Source organism: Lepisosteus platostomus, chromosome 2, assembly GCF_059453375.1.
Source record: "Lepisosteus platostomus isolate fLepPlt1 chromosome 2, fLepPlt1.hap1, whole genome shotgun sequence".
In the NCBI taxonomy this organism is placed as follows: Eukaryota; Metazoa; Chordata; class Actinopteri; order Semionotiformes; family Lepisosteidae; genus Lepisosteus; species Lepisosteus platostomus.
Genome location: NC_142612.1, coordinates 4,325,332 through 4,341,574, shown reverse-complemented (window position 1 = coordinate 4,341,574; position 16,243 = coordinate 4,325,332). Strand labels below are relative to the sequence as shown.

General features: G+C 38.8%; 1 protein-coding gene and 1 pseudogene across 13 annotated transcripts in view; both read left to right on the top strand.

The window, feature by feature from the left end:
- dmd (dystrophin) overlaps nucleotides 1–16,243 on the top strand; it is a 728,682-nt gene that overhangs the window by 602,757 nt on the left and 109,682 nt on the right. For 9 of the 13 annotated variants that reach the window (XM_088646795.1, XM_088646880.1, XM_088646823.1 and 6 more), the window contains one exon: nucleotides 15,961–16,020. The exons of the other annotated variants lie outside the window; for them this stretch is intronic. In XM_088646795.1, coding sequence (XP_088502921.1) covers nucleotides 15,961–16,020 — 60 coding nt within the window. The remainder of the gene's footprint in view (nucleotides 1–15,960; nucleotides 16,021–16,243) is intronic. 13 annotated transcript variants of the gene reach the window in all.
- Nucleotides 11,663–11,781, top strand: LOC148675753 (5S ribosomal RNA; annotated as a pseudogene).

The following is a 16,243-nucleotide window of genomic DNA, read 5'->3' as shown; positions in this document are numbered from 1 at the left end:
AGTGGGAATCTAACATTTCCTTTGGCAATTTTCCCTGTGTTTTGGATTCCAGTGATGACAAATTCTGAATTGTAGGATAAGAAAAGGCAGAGATGGATATCAGGAACATTAAGTGTCAGCAAAAAGAGGAGAAGCTGAAAAATCAACCTAATAACCTAAGATCATATCTTGTGAAAGAGCTAAAGAAATCATGAGGAAATATTTTTCGAGCCATAAAGCAATACACCATTCTCCAAAGATGAAAAAAATTGTTTTGATGATCCCAAAGGTTTCATCCTTCTGTAAGCAGCCGCACGTGAATTAAAATATTTTATATTCTATATCTTTATACTGTATATATTTGTGTCTGGGTTACACATTTTTTGCACATCAGTAACATGACATTCTTCTGGTCTCAGAGTACTGTGATGTTATCGCAATGCCAAAATATATGTCATTCTTCACTACACCTTATTTCTGTTTTCACAGACTTGCAGTTGCATATTATCCACATAATACAAAAGATTCATAACTGTATAAACACAGGATATCATTTCACTAGTGCAGATGACAGTATTCACATTCTGGAGCATGATGTCGTAGTAAACACTTCATCTTAAGTGAAAAAGGTTAAAAAGAAGCACAAATGCAGGGCCATTGTTAAATTGTCAAAATTGTAAATTCAAAGAAGCAAACTTTTTATTTTCAAACATTTGCATGGAAAAACCTTCATGGAATAGATACAGCAGGTTTCTTTAAAGTAAAAAAAATATAAATAATAGATATATGGCTGACACCAATAATTACTGCCGACTATCTGGACTGTGGTGTCTCACCTGTACCTGTACTGGGAAGAAGACAGTGTCATAGGAAGAGGGGTAGGCGTTCTTAGCTCGCTGAAAAGACATTTCATTGTTAGCAACTACTGCTGCACGCTGTAGTGTTGTGAATTGGATAAATAAACTTTGATTTGATTTGATTTTTGATTTTTTGGTCAGCTGCTTTAGAAACACTGCAGGTTTCATTTTAGGTTACAAATGATTTACGTTGTTACAATGAAGATATTAACATGAACTTTGTCAATAGATGGTGAAAATGAATCTGTTCCTTGGTGCTCTGTTGAATTCATTTTGCTGCGTATGGAGGAAGCCCACTGCTTTATTGGATATACTGTAGTGTATGTGGCACACTGTAGGGTACAGTATGTAGTGTACATACTGTAGTTTTATGTTTTTGAAAATTCAATGAAAGAAGAGATTGTTTTGAAGCTCAGCTACCTTGTGAAAGTAAGTTTCTCTCATTGAATTACAGGTCATCCTATATACAGTACATTAAAAACAATCTTGGCCCCAAAGTATGGAAATCGAACAATTTGTTGCTTGATTTTTAATAACCAGGTAAAATATAACAATATGAGCCTTTTCATTGAATTATGTTTATAATGTTTATTTTTTAAAACTGACTCATTTACTCAAATAACTACTTTAAGGAATGACCTTGGTTGAAGCAGACTTTAAACAAATAAGATTAGAGCAGATACAGTATGTTACAAGATATCATAAGCCTTGGGTACTATTTAAAAATGGCTCAGACACTGTAGATAATAATACAGACGTTTAAAGTCCATCAACGATCTTGTTACCTAATGCTCACTTTCTGAGGATCAAGCAGCACAAGGGTGTTACCTTATATTTATACCATTTGAGACTTTCACTTGTGTAATTCTACCTAGGTAATTACACATTGAAGCTGCTGCTTTAATCAATTTAAATGTAAAAATATCAAGGGGTGACATAAAAATTAACATAATCAGGATCTCAAGAACTGCAATCAACATCATAACATTATTCTCACACATTACCATTATTTTGCAATGGGCTAAGATGCCAATACCTTAGTGCATCATTTGTCATATGATTTACTCCACTGAAAATTCCTTCTTAGGGCAAAAGGACATTTCAATGTGTCATTTAAATTGTGCCCATGTTGGTATGCATGCTTTACTTTATAGAAAACGCTCGTGTACAATATTGACTTTGATGGCAATCCTCCATGTGCCAGTGCAAACTGAGCTAACTGTTTCATGTGCAGAAAAATACGGGACTGGAAATATCTTATGCAAAGATGGGTTTCTTTAATCGCTCTGGAGATCTTAGGGTTTTGCATTTTGTGTTTTTATGAATTGTTGGTCTATTTATTATTGTCACTGCCCCTGCTAAGTTTCTGTACTGTAGATATTTTGCTTGTTTCTTGGCAGCTAGTACCCAAGATCCAGGTATAGGGGTATAGAAATGAATGGGTCATGCAGGTACTATCAGTTTTCATCTCTGGAGTTAAACTCCTGCAGAAACTGGCATCTGACAGAAAAGAGTGAACTAGTTCTGAACTAGTTGGAACACAGGATACATTTTACTAACTTTATTCTTTATTATTCATTTGTTCTCAAGACATGTAGAAAACTATTGTGAAATGTTATTATGCATTGCTAACCTATGAATCAGCTGGTTACAGTTGCAGTTCATCAACATGCATTAATTGCCAGGGGCTATGATCCTCAAAGTGAATGCAACAGACACGTGCAGAGGCCAGCACAATTTCATTGGAATGCCAGGCTGACTGCAGGTGTTGTAGTTGTATTAAGCCTGAGACTTTTAAAATCCAATGATATATAGTACCTTTCTGAAATAATCATCATTTCCCTCATTTTATAGCACAATAATTGAATCATTTGTAGAACCTAACAGATCAGTGGGCCTCACCATTGGTACTGGAGATCGAAGGAAGACAAGTAAATGGTGCTCTTTACTCCAGAGCACAACTTTCCTAAGCAAAGCCCCAGTGTGGTGACCAGAGACACACTCTGTAGGAGATAAGCAACAAAGGAACAAGTAATAGGTGTCACGATTATAGTTCCCCCTCCTTAAGGGTGCTCCAGCCCTTTCACGTGAGACTTTATTCTATGCACCTGATCCCTATTCCCACCCCACCTTAAAAGCCAGGCGCTGACGCTCATCCGGGCTCTACATCTGATTTCCGTATCGTGCGAGTCCGGGACCTGGAAGCGCCTGGTCCCGTTAAGGTTTTAACCTCGGTTCCCGTTCCTGTTCCCTGTCCGCCGGTTCCGACCCGGCCTTCGTGTTTTAATTCCGCGTTCTGATGGATCTCCTGGTTTTGGACTTACCCTTGTGTTTTGGAAATTCTCTAAGGATTATTCTTTTGGATTGTTCGCCTCGGCCACACCTCCCCCGTGCACCAGGGCACCTTGGACACGCCCCCCTGTCTTCAGCCCCGTATTCCTGCATGACGTTTCCCCAGTGTTTCCCCACCTCGTCGGATTGTGTCGTCCGCATAGGGTCCGGAAAGAACTGTTCGTTACAATAGATTTATTCCATGCTGAAAAGAGAAGAAAGAAAAAACAACGTTTCGGCCTTGGAGGCTTCTTCTAGTGTGAGAAGGCTCCACAGACGAAACGTTGTGTTTTCTTTTCTTCCCTTTTCATCATGGAATAAACCTAATACTTGTTTCTTTGCAGCCTATGCATGCTGATGCAGCTCCCCACCTGAACTCTGTTTCAGGTGGGGGAAATTTGGGGCAGGGGGAAATTTGGCCAGAACACTGGGATGACATACCTACTCTTTTTAAGAAACGTCCTGGGATTTTTCATGATCACAGAGAGTCAGGACCTTGGTTTTTGGATGCTGCCTTTTTATAGTATAGTGTCCCCATCACTATACTGGGGCATTAGGACCCACATGGATCGCAGGGTGAGCGCCCCCTACTGGCCCCACTAACATCTCTTCCAGCAGCAACTTTAGTTTTTCCCAGGAGGTCTCTCCTGCAGGTACTGACCAGGCTCACCCCTGCTGAGCTCCAGTGGGGCTGCCAGTGGTGAGTTGCAGGATGATATGGCTGCAGGATGGCCAAGTGAATGACCTTATGGCACGCAAATGCTCATTTTGTTCTTTTTCAGTCGCAGTAGGATGTAACTAGTAGTGCTCATACAAGGGAACAGCTTTCCAACCCCTCTCTCAGGGTCCCTACATGGGCACTCAAAGCTAATCCGCATGCCTCTGGGAGGTGGGAAAAAAACAGAGCACTCGGAGAAGAAGAAATTCCAGCATGAAGACAGGGAGAATGAGCAAGCACCATATGAAGAGGTGCTCAAGGCCAGAATTAAACCCAAGACTCTGGCACAGGAGCCACAGCAGCACTAAGCCCTGTGCCTGCAATGTGCCTCTTGTGCTGCCCTTCCAAGTGAAGCTGTTGAGGTTATAATGTTCCAGTTTAAAAGCTATTGCCTTTTACCATATTGGCCACTGTAGATCAACCCACTCAGAATATTTTCCCTAGCCATGTAGTAGAGGTAGAGAGGTGTGGGGCAGCCTTTGAAGGTTTTTATCTGCTCTCTGTTTTCTGTTCATGAATATGACACACCTTCCTGCCTTGAATCCTGAACAGTTCTGCTCCAATTCCCTTTCCCGAAATGTCCAGTGCTCTAGTGCCGAGGTACTGGCCACAGAGCTAGTGACTGTGACCTCTGACGTAGTGAACGATGTGGTCTGTTTTTAGCTATTCATGAAAGCTAAAAAGAAACCACTTTTGTTACTGTATCTCCATACGTGTAATCAGTGGATGAGTCTAATTTCCTTTATACTTTCATTAAAAAAGAAAAAGAAAAAGGATCGTATTAGATAACAGTTAGAATGTGTACTTAACCTTATTCTGCAAGGCATTTTAAATTGTTTAAATATTCATTTAAAAATCAAAGTGAAAGTAATTGAATCCAACACTTGTCCTTATTTATTATTCTTTCAATAAAATATGAACAAAAATGTATTTAGGAATCACTTCTTGACACCGAGTATTGCGGTTCATTGGAACAAACTATCCAAGCACACTTTAGAAGCTGACTCCCCTGGGCATCTTTAAAAACAAGTTTAAGTAGGGTTTTGGGGGGGATCAAAAGTACCAGCAATAAATAAATCAAAAACGTTTATAACTTAACATTCTAAGACATAATTCCATTTAATTTCCAATCTTAATAGACAGTCATTTACAGAGGAAGAAACTCCATGAGCGAGAGATGTGTATATTTTCTCCTTCAGTATAAGTTGTGGATGTGTAAACATTTACACATACTGTATGTGCAATTGATACACATTAAAGAAAAACTGATTACTATCTTGGCTTAAAATGATTAATCGTGAAACCTAATTAATGAATTTAATTAGTTTTGCACCACTTCTAAACAACTGTCACTTTATAATCCTTTATCCATAATCAATCTGAGAGGAATCTGTGTCTTTAATTTCTTCTCTTCCACTGATAAAGTTGTAATTAAAGTCCAAGCACCTCAGAGATGAAATGCTGCTAAAGTTGCCTGATACTTGCTGTCCTTGCCACTTGAACAGAATGCATTGTGTGGTTCGGTGTTTAATTTTAATCTTCTCTCTTTGTAATACAACTGCGTCCTATGTTTGAAGTTGTATCTCTTTTTTACAAGATCTTTTTTAAAAGGCTGAGAAAAAAAAAAACTTTTTAAAATTAATATAATTCTGGCAAGTAAAGGCCATCATTTCTAATTAGCTACAAAAATTAATCAAAGCCTTAGTATGCAACTGGATTTCAAACCACAGAAGAGTCCTGAGATGCAGGGAACCCTGTGGACCAGACTAAGCCAGATGAGTTTATAAAAACTAAAGGAATGGCTGCAGTGTCACATACAGCAGTTGTTCATCACTGTGTGTGTAGCTCCTCATAGTCTAAGGTAATAAGAGAAACACTTTTTCCTTTACAAAAATATTAGTGTTAACAGATAGCATTCTTATAAATGCCCCGAACACAGTGACCAGCAGAGGGCGATATTATCACATATCTGAGGCTGGACTTTATTACTGACATCACCACCTTATTGTAGTGGTTCCCCTTTATACCTTGAAGCCAAATACCACATTATGGTGACACTTTCATGCTTTAGTTTTTTTATTGTTTTCTCTGTCATTTTTTTAAGATGCAGAACCGTTTCAGAAAGCATCAGTGGACCTTGAACGCAAAACAGTTTTAGAACTACTGTGTTAAAATGCCCCACTGGTTTAAAAAAATCCAAGGAAAAATGTTACATATTTTATGTTTTTGTTTTAACGTATTTTAAAAAGTGGAAGTACAAAATACTCCTTGGAACTGTTTTGAAACTTATATCCAAATGTTTGAAGTCTACGAACACAGAAATGCAGAAAATAGAATCATGCCATCCATACCTGCAAAAGGTCTTGAATATAACTGAGGTGTAAAAATTTAAGCAATTTCATAGACTCCAAGCCTGGTCCTGGAGAGCCCCAGTCTAATTAGTCTTATAAGTCACTTCTCTTTAAAGATTGACAACACCTATTGACGAATCAAGCAAGTAATTTGTTTAATTGAGAGAACTCGGATCCCTGAAGAGTACTTAGATTTAGTCCTGAATGATCTCTAAAATTACTTAATAAATCACCTGTTTAATTGATCACAATAAAATTGTTCCCATATCTTTAGAAACTGGTGATTGAAGCTCTCCAGGTTCAGGGTTGGAGATCTCTGTCATAGTCTGTCTTATGTTTTAACCAAACCATCAGCTTGGCCATTTTTCCAGATTCAGTCAGCCAAAAATGGATTTTAATCATTCAAGTTGCTGTCAAATGAGTAGGTTTACTTTGTATTCAATATTTTTTGCATGTGGTTAGTGGGTGAAAAATGTAAAAGTGTAATTGTTGGATAATTATCTGACCTTTTCAGAGAGTTGAAAGTACGTAGCAACTAACTTCACCACTGAATGAAACAGTGAATGAAGAGTTTATGTATTATATTTACAAAGAATTCACTGGCATTTAATTTTACCTGACACCCCTTTCACTGTTAAAAGGACTTGCAGTTGTCTTAAGCATACAGTGTTTATGTCATTACTTCAATTACAGTTTGATCATCTAAAGTGTTTAAGGGTATTTTATTTGCAGTTGTAACACTGATGGTAGTGCGTACTGTAGCTACAACACATTTACAATAATTTTCTGAGTTCAAAGAAAGAAAAGTAGTTCCTTCCAGAATTTTGAAACACAAGAATCTGTAAGGGCTTATACTTATTTGTTTGAAGCATGAAGACATTCATAATGATTATTCATAATGATCATGATGTCATAGTATTGTGTTTGGACCTAATAAAAATTATATAACATACAGCCTTTTCTATTATGGTGGAGGCTGTGTAAGTGTAAGCAATTATTATTATTATTATTATTATTATTATTATTATTATTATTATTATTATTATTATTACAAATAAGGATATTAATGTGAGAAAGAAAATAATGAAGAGCATCTGTGATTTACAGTTGAGAAAGAATCACAGGAGCATTAAATTAGTTTCAGACTTGAGCCTCCTGTCAAATTCCAAACATCTCACATTAGTTAGCAGAACAGGTCTCTGTGCCATACAAACTTAATTCTTGGTAGATTAAGCAATTTAAAGAAAATCCTTATTTCAAATCAGTGTGTCCATCCACATATATACATTAATGTATTTCTATGAATACAAGTCCACACAAGTATTTATTTCATATAATATATATTAATGTTCAGGCTCCAGTTTCTTGCAATTATTCTGGTATAATTGTGTTTTAATATATTTTGAGCCAATGCAGTCTCGTAATTTAATGCAGGAAAAAGCTATTAGGCAAATCTTAGCTTTTTTCACTCAGCAACTGTAATTAACTTTTTGCTGCCGCTGAGACACAGAAGGAAGATGGCCATTTGACATTTTATCAAGTTTGTGGCTGATCCCCCAACCTGAATTAATCATTATCATTCACACCATTCCTAATTATGCTATCACATTATTTCATTACTTTAGAAATTAATTCGTCAATTCAAGATATGCGTCCTAGGATGGGATTTATGACTGGTTCAATGAAGAGGCACTGTTGTGTACCAACAGAGCAGAATAAAAATATTTTTTTAAACTCACCCCTATGAGCTTTTTTAGCACAAATAATTATTCTTGTTTCAGTATAAAGCCGAACTAATTAACAGCTATTTAATTCCCTCAATCGACTAGCAGTTATTCTTTTTTGTAGTTTGCTTTATGAGTCAGGTATACAGAAAAAGAGCACAGAGATCTTGTGTTGGCTGGCTGGTTGGGTCTATTTACAGTGTATATTGACTTCCAGTCACTTTCACCCCAAAGCACATGTGCACATACTGTAAGAGGGGACCCACTCCACGCACCAGAGTGGTGGCACTGTGGCTAAGGATCTGTGCCTGTTGCTGGTTCAAATCCCGTGTCCGGCAGAGGAATCCTACTCTGTTGGGCCCCTGAGCGAGGCCCTTAACCCCATCTGCTCCAGGGGTGCTGTGTAAATGGCTGACCCTGCGCTCTGACCCCCAGCCTCTTTCCCTGTCTGTGTGCCTGTGTATCTCATGGAGAGCAAGCTAGGGAATGCGAAAAGACAAATTCCTAGTGCAAGAAATTGTATATGGCCAATAAAGTGATCTTATCTTACCTTTGAATTGCGCCTCCTACAGTACCTAGGTAAATTGAGGAAACCTGTATGTTCCAACAAGCCAATTAGATCACAGCATATCAGGGAGATCAGGCTTGAGAGATGAGTCACATTGCCCAAACCAAGAGTGGAGTTCATCCATCCAGGACACCATGGTTAATAACCTAGCCTTACTAACTTTGGTGTGGGATATTTTCTGTAGGAATCCCACTTATTCTCATGTAATATTAATAATTAAAGACCAATTACTCTGAGAATAATGAGTTTGAAGTCCAGGGTGTAAAGTGGGCAATTGGGCAATCTCCTATCTGATCCAGTAGGATCTGCTATCGCCTCAAACGTACAGTACAGTATAAAATGAACTTGCTGGAAGCTGAAGAATTTGTAAGCCATATGGCTAGTTAGGGACACAGTGACCAATTATTTTAGTTTGTTTTGGGTAAGACAAGAACAGTTAGTTCGTAAATACATTTATTTAAATACATACTTTAATTCTGAAAAAGTGCTGGTGGGCACATGGGGCACACACAAGAAAGTCTGAAGAAAAGTGGATAATTTTATCACAGGACATTGGCAGCAGTATTGTAAGGATGTTATTCAGGTAATAAGACAACAAAAGCCTTTTTACGGACTTAACTGTTGTTATATTTCAAAAGAGCACCTGTGATCAGTGGAGAATGTAGTAGAGGCAGAAAGGTCCATTCATTAGCTGTATTGTTTGATGGACCTGAAGGGAAACAGTCTCATAGCTGAGCCTTTCTAATGTATCGGCAGTCATAAAGAGTGCTTTAATATGGACCATTAGCATTGATTGTTTAAGAAGCAGTCAGTAAATCTGGGTGAGCCCCAATTCAATTGATTGTTTGTGCTCAGCCTGTGTGAAGAGTGCTAGCATCTCTTATAACCACTCAGTGAGTGTGTCCTAAATAAATTACGCCACTGCAGATGTGAGCCTGGAAGGCCAGCTCGAAGGCATTCTTGTAACGGTTGATTACTTTATATTACTGTAAATGAAAATGATTAATTGTTTGCAGTTTACTTCAAAGCTATTGAGTTGTTGTAAAGCAATCCACACAGCTCTGATTTCACAAAGAAAGGAGCCTTTAAACTCATTTAAATTCCCTTAGCTTTTCCCCTCTTCTGTACACGTTTATAAATGAGCGTAGTCCTAATTACAGACATCATTCCTTTCCAGAAATATCTTCTTGTTTGAAGATGTCTACGTTTAATAATGTCACTTGCGATACAGAAATATCCATGCCCTTTAGGAACTTAAATCAAAACAATACGGATAATAACATAAAACAAATTACAAGCCTAATCTTACCTAATATAGTTTGGTAGTTAGTAGTTAATTGAGCCAAGGAACTCATCTAGCTGCTTCTTGTTCCATATTCCCACAGACCCTTGGATAAAGAAATGCCTCCTGTTCCCAGTTTTAAATGTAGTTCCACAAGTTTCCACTTGCGAATGAATTGTGCTCTAATCACATAAAATAATGTTATACTTGCTGCCTATTGATGTTAGCTCTTGGGACTACTGAAATGAAGACCTTTTTCCATGAGCTTCTACCCCAAGTTGATTTGTAAGATATTCCTGTCAGGTGGTGCTGGCATCAGCATGACATGTTTTGATGTGGAAGGAACAATACTGACTAAAATTCATCAGGGTGGCAAGAAACTGAGTGTTTGCTCTTCGTTAGCCACCGGGAGCAGATCAGTTTCCTTTGTGTAATTAGTTCTCAGGATCTCAGGATTTATCAGTCAGTTACAGGGGCTCAGGGTGTGGTTGCAGCACGACCACGAAGAGTTTTAGTTTTGCTAATGTACTGTACATCAGGGTGTAGAAGATTGTTAATTCAACGAAGGAAAACCACCACTCGACTGCGCTCCCATAACAACTCATTTAATTTCCCCTGCTCTGTTTGCTTTCTCTGCACAAACACAGCTGTTCAGCTTCACAAGCAGCAACTGTTACAGAGAACTTAAAAATAAAGTGTGTTTGGTGGAGGGGGTCAGACCTTCCTTTTTTTTTTTCTCTTGTTTGCTTTCCAGTAGGGATGGAAAATGCGCGTTAGCGTTCGTAGGCATGCCGGCTTTCTTTGACATTCAGTACAAAAGCCCTTCAGCAAACGGGTGGGGAGGGGGGGGACTGCAAACTCAGTGTGAACATCCTGAGAAACAAGCTTCTTAATGAATGCAGTCGTGTACCGGCATGCCTCAGCAGCTCCGTAATTTATCAGCAATTTGGAGCTTTCTCTGCAGTTTTCCATTCACTCTGCACATCAGCTCGAAGAAAGTCATTAGGAGTTGGACTCATCTCCTTTTACTGCTCCTGAGTGACTGAAAGAAAAACAGTGTCATAAAAAGAGCCACCCCAACAGGGTTTCTGTGGAATCGATGTTCTGTCTTTGCTCAGCGCAGAACAATACGTGTCCTCGCTGTGGGCCTTTTTTGTTAAGTGTTTGTGTTTCTGATTTTTAGGATGTTGGGTTGCATTTGCATTTCACTTTGCACTAATGTTGCTATTTACACAGGCCTGTTTGCCAGGGGGAGTGAGCTTAGTGTTTGATATTTAAAAATTGTGTTAAAAGAACATTGTGTTAGGAAACCTCACCAAGTAATGGACCTATTTTATGAAAAAATTGAAGGCCAGCATTCAAGTTCAAACATGATTTCTTTAAGTTGTGGAGCCTTCTTCGGGTGTAAAGGCTCCACAGCCGAAACGTTGTGTTTAATTTCTTCTCTTTCCAGTATGGAATAAACCTATTACCTGTTCCTTTGCAGCCTACGCATGCTGGCGCAGCTACCCACCTGAACGTCTTTAAGTTGTTTCTTTTTTAGTCTGGATATATGTTAAACTATTTTCATATAGTAGGGTCAAAATGTAAATATATCAGTTTTGAGTTTGCTGTGAAGTCTAGCTCTGACTGCAGTCATGTTTTATTTATTTTGAGTGTGTGTTTGAAAATTGTACAGTAGATGCAGATCATGATCTGTATCACATTGAAGCAACACATTAAAGTCCTGGACATTTCTTAGCTGGTCAGTGAAGTGTGAATGAAGCCTGAACAAAATAATGTTTTGGTCCCAATTAAGTTTATTAAATCAGTATCAGGGTGTGAACACAAGCAATCATTCATACAGCCACACCACTACGGCCACACCACCCTGAACACGCCCAATCTCGTCTGATCTCGGAAGCTGAGTAGGGTCGGGCCTGGTTAGTACTTGGATGGGAGACCGCCTGGGAATACCAGGTGCTGTAAGCTCTGGGGGCGGAGTGGTGGCCCTGTAGCTCAGGATCTGTGCCTGTGGCTGGGAGGTTGCCGGTTCAAATCCTGGAGCCGGCAGAGGAATCCTACTCCGTTGGGCCCCTGAGCAAGGCCCTTAACCCCAACTGCTCCAGGGGCGCTGTACAATGGCTGACCCTGCACTCTGACCCCAGGCTTCTCTCCCTGTCTGTGTGTCTCATGGAGAGCAAGCTGGGGTATGCAAAAAGATAATTCCTAATGCAAGAAATTGTAAGGGTTAATAAAGTTTTGTTAAATATGCTTCTGTGCTCTTAGTTGTCTTCTCGTGTTCTAACTACCTCATCCATGTGGTCAAGCTATCAACCCACAAACAAAGTGAGTTAAAGTCAAACATCCAAACATCCATAAAGGCTCTTTGTCACAGTTGTGTTGTTGAAGTTTATCTGTAACTACTGAACTTCAAGTTTGTCCAGTTCAGCAAAACAAGAAGTTCATGAAAGTTCCTGCATCTAAAACTTTAAAACTCCTAAGAATATTTTCATCGGCTTACTGGTAGTTCCTTGGAGCTTTGTGACAGACAAAAGTGTTTGAGCACTCTGTGCTTTCTGTAAAATAAAAAAAGAAAAACACAAAGCATCAAGTTATCAGATGTAGTTTTATAGTCCTGCATAACAATGAACTATACAGCAAAGTCAACAAGGGAGTTAACAAAGAGTAAAATGATGAAGGATTTTTGCATAGCAGCCACCTGACCTGATTAGGCTTTGAATGACATAGGTGGATCAGAGGGAAGTTGCTTGCATCACACAGTTCTCTGCTAACAATTCATCTGAGGCTGCAGAAAAAGACTCACATACACAATACAAGTCATGAAAAGACACAATGTACAGTACTCTGTGCAGTCATACAGTACTATATGAATTGCATTTGTGCATGTAATTGCATTTATATTTAAATTATACTGTATGTGATTTGAACAATTTATAGTTTCTACCTCAATATTCTACTCTATTTAAAGAATACTCTTGGAATTCATGATATTCCAAGTATTCATGATAGAAAGCTAATTTGACAAATTGAACATTTCCTAATCATTCTTAAACTTATACTTTCCTATTCTTGAGATGCTTCTGTGAGGTAGGGTTTGTTTGATTCTTCAATGGTAAGAAATATGTAAACATAAAATGGAGTTTTAGAATTGCAGAATTCAGGTATTCCTAAGACCTGACAGGTAGCTGCTTTGTGTCAGATTGTGTCAGGTAAGTGCTGTTTGCCGAAACACTTGATTAGCCAAAACCCTTACTCTCACTGCACGAGCAATCAGTCATTTGCTTTGCGTCCTTGGATGTGATCACTTTTTATTCAATTGATCTTATTGTCACAACATTAGCAAATGTAAAAGTCCCTGGAACCCCAGAACATGCAAGTGTTCGCTATTGAACATACCAGGAAATTCAATACTGTATTATAAAGTTATAATGATAGTTTGCAAGCTGAAAATAGAGATCAGTGTCTGGCAAATGTGTATAATTTTTTATATAATTGATAACCTTTAGTCTGACCTGCACCACTATCTAAGAAATAAAATGTCATCCACCAGAAAATCTTATAAACGTACCCTGTCTGTAGATACCATATAGCTTCTGCAGTTCGCTGCTTTCATGCACTGAGCTTGTTACAGAAGTGACATCACTGCCCTCTGCCAAGGCAGCGGACCTGGTTTCCTGTCCTGGTGGAGTCATCCACTGTCTAGGGAGTAGTGCTGCACTGTGGAATGGGGATCAAATCCCGGCAGGAGCAGAGAGGGTTACACTTGTGAAACAAGGAGCGAAAGTAACAACTAGAGTATTGACTTACTGAAGACTCCCAAGTAGAGGAAGAGACGCCCTCTTTCTCGGGAGCTGCTGCCTTAATTGAATTCAAACTTGAGATGATCATTTTTTCACCCACAACAGGTCACTTACCTTTTTTAGTAAAACATAACCTCTCACACAAACTGCTCCTGTTCAATGACTTTTTGGTCAGTTAACTGCGCACCAGTTAGGTATCATTCTGGTGACAGCATAGTTCACATATAACATAACATACAGTAGCATAGCATGAACCACAATGGGTGCCTAACTAGAATTCGGACTGCCATGTCATGGGAACCACTACGCAGATTGACTTGACACTTTGAAGGTGTTATCATACCCAGATCTGCTTCTGAACTGCTCCCAGGTTAATTGTGTCCTAAGATTGCATCAATAAAATGGTTATGAAACATATTAGACTACAACAGTCTGATGCTTCAATATAATTGTTATAAAAGGATGATATTTAAAATGTATTCCTAAAATCCTACACATCAAGTGTTATATTTTTCCTTTTCCTTTTTTTTTTCTTTTTGTATGGCATTAAACGGATCCATAGTATTCACGGAGTAATTGAATTCTACTGTTATCTTGTTCTCCAAGAAGACCTCACTGTGTTTGAAGTCAGGTTTCTAAAGAAGAATGGGAAACAGATCAATTTGCAGAGTGTAATTTTACAGAAACAGCCTTGGAGTGCTTTGGCTGCTTGGAGTGTGTGCAGAAAGAATGGGTCCTTTCAAAGCCAGAGGACTGCTGCAGCGGACTATAAAGAACCTGGTTTCACTGACACAGGGGGCATATTCCAGTGTTATTAACCGAGGTCACGAGTCCAAGGCAAGTCTCTAATGCAAAATATCAGCTCTACTTTCTGTAGGAATGCCTGAGTTGATACAGCCCTTACCGCAGAGACCAAGAAAGCTTCAAAAGCAGTTTTCAGTGGCCAGGAGCTGAGCATCATATAATGCATTTTACCTCCAGTGCCATGTTTCAACAAATGGCAGAGAAAAGATGGAAAGTGTATCTGGAGGTCTAAGTTCAGATCTGAATTGTGAATCTAAAAACCATCAGGGAACAAAAGGCCCAGTGTCCTTACCACATTTTTCCCACAGCCTTTACCAATCATGACCCTCTAATAATCCCCATCTCTGATCTGGCTTCATCACTCTGCTCTCCTGCCCACTGAGAGAGAGCTGGTGTGTGGGGAGTGTTCTGCCGCATCATCATCATCCAGGTGGGGCTGCACACTGGTGGTGATGGAGGGGATCCCCTTTACCTGTAAAGCACTTTGAGTGGGGTGTCTGGAATATTATTATTATTATTGTTGTTATTATTATTATTATTATTATTATTATTATTATTATTATTATTATTATTATTATTATTAGATAATTAGAAAAGACAGTGTGAGAAATTAAGTATTAATAAAAATATACCATACCAATTTTAACAGAAATGCATATGATAATGCCAAATACTCATTTGCATATGAGCACTAGTAGGTAGGCCAGTCAGTCCCTTTCCAGACCATCCATGCCCATGGGGAATGGGGGCAAGGGCCAACATTTTTCTTGACCATCCAACAATAGAGGTGATGAGGTCAGCATCACACTCTAGCTGGCCTGTTACCCCCAGAAGGATTAACCCCCAGTACTCTAGTGGAAAGCAGGCTGAGTGGACCTGGGAGCCCTCTGGAAGGAATGAGAGCTACATCACTTGCCCCCTACCTGGACCCAGGACCTTCCGGTCAGGAGCTGGACACCCTTGCCATCTGAGCTACCAAAGCTCTATGGGTGCTAGTAGTGTAGCATTAATCAAAGCATGGTTGTAGGGGTGTACATAGAAGTTGGTGAGTGTGTCATTGATGATGTGGATCGAGGAAATCGAGGCAAAAGCACAATGTTATACAGATACAAATACAACACCTTATCTCCGTTTAAGGAGAGCGACCGTATCCCAGATGTAGCCCCCTGTTGAATGCCATTTAGCTGTGACATGAAAGAATGGAATAATTTATATAAATATAATATTGTAAACTTAAACTTCTGTTAGGTCTGCTCTGTACTGTGTTGCATTTTGGGAATCGACAACTAATCTAATAAGAACCATTGGTACTTTCAGTAAATGTCTTTTTTTACATTCCCAACTGTCACATTCTTGAATGGGTTATTTAAAATTTAAATATTTTATTAAGTATTTGTGTCTGCTAGGATGTATCAAACAGTCGGTTTTTAGTTGTAATGTGCGCTCTACTGTGATACATGTTAATTGAAAATAATTACAGTCCAACAATTATGTAACTCTAAAAGATACAACTGAGTTCTCTTGTTTCCATAACTCTAATCAGGTTTCCATGGAAACCTCCAGAATCTCAGGGAAAATGAAGGAGGGGGGAGATATCTCCAAGGTAATGTATATTCTTCAGTTTCACCAGGAACCATCCTTAAAGTGAAGCTCCATTTTCGCTGAAAGAAAAGGTCTTTTTGGTTTTTATCCTCTTTAAAAACCATTTGTCATTCCCGCCTTACCTTTTATCCTGAGTGTTGTCATGTAAAAAAGTGCCTTTTGGTTTGGATGACATCGGTTTGTAATCCTGCGAGTTAGCATCTTTCATCAGTGGATATACAAAT